The following is a 6,658-nucleotide window of genomic DNA, read 5'->3' as shown; positions in this document are numbered from 1 at the left end:
CGAACCCGGAACAGCCAGCCGTTGCCGAGACCGATGGATCTGGTGACTCTCATCTCTTCACTAAATTCAGAGCAAAATGACGCCGGAGGAAACGTTTGACTGACAGGGCATGTAGCCAATGAGCTTGCTGAATAGCCGAGAGGCGGGTTTTAGCGGCCCAGTGTGACTTTTCACACCTCCGGCTCTCCTGCTGCGGCTGCTTTTCTCTGTCTCCGTCTGTGCCTCTGATTCAGATCAAGATCCACACTGAAGCTTATCTGAAGTGATTTTATTTAGTTCTTTATGAGTTTTTGGAGTGAAAATAGTGTGAAAAAGGGCTAATAAACGACCATATACCATTTTTTCACAGGGTGTACATAGGGTGTCCAAAATTGACATAATTGGGCATATTAGTACAAAAACATGTGTGAAACACTCATTTCTTGTAGTTTTGCTCTGAAATTTTGTCCTGAACTATGTAAGACCCCAGGCTGTTGCCTTGTTGTGTTTCAAGCTCTCACAGTGCTGCCACACTAATTTTCAGGTGTTTTATTAGGGAAAAAATTTAGGCGTGAATAAAATTCCTCCTAATTCAGTGTGTTCCAACATAAATAACTCTGTGTCAGTAGCACCTAGAGTAATTCTGACTGCACTGGGTGACAATGCAGGTTGTCAGCTTTCAAAGGAGACCCCAGCCATGCCTGTACTCCAAACAGTTCAAGAACAGCATTCAATTTACTTTCTGTACATCTTCAGTAGAAATTTCAGGGGAAAATTGACCGCAGGTTAAAGGGTTAAATTGTCTGCCATTGCTGATTCTATTGACTCAAATTGCTTCTATCATTTTTGGGTAAATAATAGGAGGAAATGCTTGTTTATTAAATCTAATGACGATACCAACATTATTGAAGTTACTTAAGGTAGGCTACTGTTACTGTCAGTTCTGTATCTTTAAATTTTCTGCTCTTTCAGTTCTCTGGCTAAGTGTGAGTTAAACATGTTGCTTCCTTTTCCACTCAAAGATTGTCTGTGCAAGAAGACATATCACACTTAATAAAAAAAAGACAAAATACATCGAAATACTAAAACACACGTCAGACATAATCATTGTAAAGTTAAGTTGTTTTTAAAAAAAAATCCATTTCCAGTCTTTGTGCCAAGCTATTTGGCTGCTGCTTCTAGCTACTGGTACAAAAGTGGTTTGGAACTCTCTAGTAGTGAGTGATGAAGTAGGCTTTTAACTCTAATGTCAAACTATACACTTTAAGCACAGAGTAGTAGTCAGACTGGAGACCCATGGAAACAGATGATAGACTAATGACTTTGTTGCCTTTTTTTCGAGTTTTCTTTTCTGTCGGAGCTCGGCCTGTGGTTGCAGTGTTTGTAGAGTTTTGTGGTCCGTGAAAGTCCGTCAGAGTGAGACGTCTTGTTCTGTGCTCTGCTCTGGTGCAGCTACAGGTTGCTCACCTGTGTGCTCAGCGCTCAGAGCGCACGAGCTCCGTGCAGTGAGTGACGGCCGCGCGCAGGTCCATACCGACACATTCATCCTGGTGTGACGGAACGAGGTGCACGCGACGACAACCTCCGCTTATTAACTGCGAAAACTCCGCCTTCCGCACTCCCCTCAAATACCGACATTCTTCACAGGTCGTGGATTCAGACGCACCACAAACCGCAGCAAGCGACACTGCTTGTCGGTAAAGTGCAGCCATTAGCGCCACGTCGACTAAAACAAACTAAAGCCGAAACTGAGCCAGAGTTTGACCGCTGCGCACCATGCTGGACCCGTCCTCCAGCGAAGACTCTGGCGGGGAGACCGACCCAGAAGTTGTCCAAGAGCCTCCGAAAAAATCGTCTGCCTCCCCGGTCGGGAAGGTGGACAGCAGCCACCGAGGGGGTGGCAAGAAGCGGCAGACGGCCGTATCTGGAGGCGTCCCCGGCAAAGATACCAAAGAGAGCGACACTACAGGCGAAGAGGAGGAAAGGAAGGAGCGGGAGCTGATCCAGAGGGAGGAAGAGGAGAGAAAAATTAAACTGCAGATCTATGTGTTCGTTCTGCGCTGCATTGCCTACCCGTTCAATGCCAAGCAGCCCACCGACATGGCCCGGCGGCAGCAGAAGGTTAGTGTTTGCCGCACACCGGGGCAGCATACACCTGTACACCTGAGGGACCACTTGCTAATTTGTAGTGAAAATGTGTCAGTTGAACCCTGACTCCTTTATCTGGCAAAACATACAAAGCAAACAGCAAAACTTTACATCTGTTTCTGATCAAAAGGACCCACCGACCAATTCGGCATATTTTTAATCCACCACTAATCCTGCAGGTCAACAAAATACCCACTTTTCATGTGGATTTTTCTCTTACTTCCAGCTACGTGCCGTACCAAAACACTCTTGGAGTGTTATGGCCACCGTTGTGATGCAGCTGTAAGATGCTCCTTAAACAAGGCCTACAAAGTGAATACTGAATGCAACATACTTTAGTCCTGTTTAATTCTAAGTCATTTAGCCAGTTGTACTACATGTTTATGCTCTTACCACCTATGGCGATAATAACTTGAAGTAAACCTGAAAGAAATATGGAAAATTGGTAAAGACAATTGACTGAACAGGGGGCATCAGGGTTTTCCATAAAAAAAAAATGGGCACCTTGTCACAAACAACTCCTGCTCCATTTGCAGAAGTAATTGTTTAAGCCCATCTAATTTCCTAATCCACTTTGTTTGTTCTTCATGAAAGCTGAGTATAATCAGCGTTTGTATTTTAAGCCACTGCATGCAACTGTCACTTGATGACACTTTGTTTCTCTTAAAATGCTTTGGAACATCACATTTACTTCACTGGGGTTAATATTACGTCTCTTGATTATTGTGTTGTATATGAACATAAATCCATAAGTGCCTGTATTTTATGCTTGACATGAGGCTGACATAGCTGTGCATGAAGTGCTTTTTTTTTTTTTTAACATGTCTTGCATTGCATTGGCTGAATTGGACTGCAGGATGCACTAAAGCATTGTTCCTGGCCGCTTCACATTTAAGGGGCTGCTCAATTGATTTGATGAGTAGTACTCCCTGTTATTGCCCATGTTTGAGTCACATGAATGCATTTGTTCTAAGTGAGAGGGCATGCTGGACCACTTGCCTACAAAAAAGCAAGGAAGATTGTTTTGACTAGAGACCTCCCATGTACTCCCATCCTGCTGGGAAACTTGTAACAAGTGTCGAGTGGTGTTTAACATCAATATGCAGATAAGGCATTTTTGTTCAGCGTGTGTATGAGTAATGAATCTGCTCTGACAGAAGGTGGACATTGGAGTTTTATTTGTGCACACGTATAAAATCTAAGTATTAGACCCATGTCACGCTATATGACAAAAAGTTGAGATCCAGCTTGAGACTATTGAAGTTTTCATTTTGACTCCAACCAGTGCTTTAAGTCCTGCTTCTCCTTGTGCTGATTCATTAATTAATTCATTATCAGTCTGGAGAATAAGGCTTTGTCTTTATCTGGATAGTTTAATTGATTTTTTTTTCTTTGTTTTTGGAGAGCTTTTCATGCTGCTGTCCTCCCTGGTAGATAGTGGCTGCCACTGTGACTGTATGTGATGGATTGCTAGTTTTAATCCCCCAATTTCTGCCCATCAAACTGCTCTGCATCACTGCCGGATGATGAAATCAATGTACCAAAGAGGGTTTATCTGCTGAGGATGAGGAAAAAGTCGTGTTGAGTTCTCAGGAAAAGATGCTGTGACATAATCTCAACATTTCAGACAATAATTTCCACACTGTTGGGAAAAGACATGCTATTTCAGTGACTCAATATTATACACGTGACGTGGAACCGGCGGTGCGAGCCACACGACAGTGTTCTGTGGCTACTGGTGTAGCGTTGATCGGCGGCACACTTTTGACGTGTTCTGCCGGGACTTCTCCGGTGGACACCGTGGGCAAAGTGGATGTCAGCGGTAAGAACACATTGACTTCTCAACTTCAAAACAGGAACCATCAGCAGCCCAAGCGGACCAAGAGAATGCAACAGAAATACAGGTACTTCCAAACAGTTAACCACGCTAAAGTGATTTGGGATCCTGACTGCAAACGTAGAGGTATTCTCGGAGGCCATCTGAATATATGCCGTCTAATCCCAAAGCGGGAGGAGGTTGGACATTTGCTCACTAATTCAAATTTGGATTTTTTTATCCTTAAGTGAAACGTGGCTGAACTCTAGTATTGCAACGCAAATGATTGATATTCCAGGATATGTTTGCTTTCGTAAAGATAGATTAAAAGGAAGTGGAGGTGGTGTTTTAACCTACGTTAGAAACACCTTTAAGTGTACAGAAGTTAAAGTGGAAACTGGTAATATTGAATGTCTAGTTTTAAAAAATGTTTTATCACCAAGAATGAATTTTAAAATTCTGACTTTATATAACCCACCATCTTCTTCAAAATATTATAACCCACATTTTTGTGGTAACTTGGATGACACGGTGAAACAGTTGAAAGGTGATGGCGAAATAATTATTCTTGGAGATTTCAACATTAATTGGCGAGAAACAAAAACTGAAAGCAGTGGTATCAAAATATAAACTTCATCAAAAAACGGACGGCCCAACAAGATTAACAAAAACAAGTAAAACACAAATAGACCTTATGTTCACAAATAAACCAGAGCGTGTGATAAAAACATATAATCTTATCACAGGATTATCTGACCATAATATGACATTACTATTAAGAAAACTGACAAAGAAACGTCTGCAGTGTTTGGTCCAAAATGTAGAGCATAAATTTTCAAAAGGACTTAGAAAAAATGATATGCTCAAACTTGAAAGTGACTTGCGCAGTATAAATTGGGAGCCAACACTCCAAGTAAATGACTTAGACAATTTCTGCAACATGATGACAAACGATATTGTGCAAGTAATTGAGAAGCACACAAAACCCATTAAATTGAGGAAAAAACGGCAGTCAATACCTTGGATTTCTTCTGAGATTCGCCAATTAATGAAACAAAGAGATCTTGCCCGCAAAAAGGCAATCTCAACCAAACTATATACTGACAATGCAATTTTTAGAAACTTAAAAAAATAAGGTGGTTATAGAACTGAGAAAAGCTAAAACTGCATACTTTGTGCAATTAATAGACGAATCTGCAGGTAACAGTGCTCTAATCTGGAAACACATTAATAGACTTACAAATAAAGATTCCAAGCCAGGCAACAGAGCACTAACACAACTAATTGTAGATGGCAAATTGATAACTGATGATATGGACATTGCAAACTCCCTTAACACCTACTTTGTGACATCAGTGGAACAAATAGCAGCTTCTTTTAACCTAGTTGAACTCCCAGAGATACCAGAAAACCATAGTGAAAGTGCATTTTCTATTTCTCAAACTAATAACTCTAATATAACACAAATAATACCTCAGTTTAAACCATCTAAAGCAAAAGATCTATTTGGATTAAATTCTGATTTTGTAAGAAAACACAAAGACTCTCTATCTGGACCTTTAACACACTTGGTGAATTTGTCTATCATGAGTGAAAAATTTCCACAAGAATTAAAACAAAGTGTCATTAGTCCAATTTTTGAAACTGGAGATCGCGATCAAGTCTGTAATTATAGGCCAATTTCAATTCTCCCAATTTTCTCTAAAGTTCTTGAAAAAGTTGTTGGAACTCAACTTATGGATTACCTTGAATATGACAATATTTTACATCCTAAACAGTTTGGCTTCCGACCAAAATATTCAACAGAATTTGCAACTTGTTACCTAATAGATAATATTAAAAAAAGTCTGGACAGGGGAAACGTGGTTGGAGCAGTGTTCTTGGACCTCCACAAGGCCTTTGATACTGTCAACCACAAGGTCCTCTTGCATAAACTAAAACAGCTAAATTTTTCACAACAAACTCCCAGCTGGTTTACATCATACCTGGAGTTGAGATCACAGAGTGTAAAGATCAATGATAGTATATCGGAACCTCAGCAATATAGAATTGGATTACCACAAGGTTCCATTCTGGGTCCTATTCTGTTTTGTCTTTACATTAATGACCTTCCATCTATCTGCACTGAGACTGAGTGTCAACTGTATGCTGACGACACTGTCATCTATGTCTCAGCAAAGACTACAGAGAAAACTGCAGAGTTATTAAATAAACAAATGGTCAAGGTTTCTCAGTGGCTGGAGGACAACTGTCTTTTTCTAAATTGTTCCAAAACTGTGTCTATGCGTTTCTCCTTGATGTCAAGGTCCTTAGACAACTTCCGGATACACATAAATCAAAATATAATTCAAAGAGTAGATCAAGTAAAATATCTGGGAGTAGTGTTGGACTCCCGTCTGAAATTTGAATCCCATATTAAGAAGTTAACACAAACAATTAAGATAAGTTTAAACTGTTTTCGCCTAATAAGATCTTGTCTGACGTCTAATGCAGCCAAGTTGTGCTTCCATTCGATGATTGTGTCCCATTTTTCATACTGTATCACTGTGTGGGGCCAGGCTAACCAGCCAGCTCTGTCAGGTGTGGTCTCCCTTTATAAACAAGCTTTAAAAGTGCTTGATCTAAAACCTATGAGGTGGCACCATTGCAAAATTCTAGAAAAATATAATCTAAGTTTTGAAAATTTCTTAAAATATTCCTTTTTAAAATTAGTTT

General features: G+C 40.4%; 1 protein-coding gene across 7 annotated transcripts in view; it reads left to right on the top strand.

Annotated features, from left to right (window-relative positions):
* The first annotated feature begins 1,431 nt into the window (after positions 1–1,431).
* The window catches only part of cadps2 (Ca++-dependent secretion activator 2), a 561,419-nt gene continuing 556,192 nt past the window's right edge, over positions 1,432–6,658 (top strand). For all 7 annotated transcript variants that reach the window (XM_051951549.1, XM_051951548.1, XM_051951546.1 and 4 more), the window contains exon 1: positions 1,432–2,100. In XM_051951549.1, coding sequence (XP_051807509.1) covers positions 1,756–2,100 — 345 coding nt within the window. In that variant the 5' untranslated portion in view covers positions 1,432–1,755. The remainder of the gene's footprint in view (positions 2,101–6,658) is intronic.

This window comes from Acanthochromis polyacanthus, chromosome 8 (genome assembly GCF_021347895.1).
Source record: "Acanthochromis polyacanthus isolate Apoly-LR-REF ecotype Palm Island chromosome 8, KAUST_Apoly_ChrSc, whole genome shotgun sequence".
Lineage (NCBI taxonomy): Eukaryota > Metazoa > Chordata > Actinopteri > Pomacentridae > Acanthochromis > Acanthochromis polyacanthus.
The sequence above is the reverse complement of the archived record's forward strand: the minus strand, read 5'-3'. Positions and strand labels throughout refer to the sequence as shown.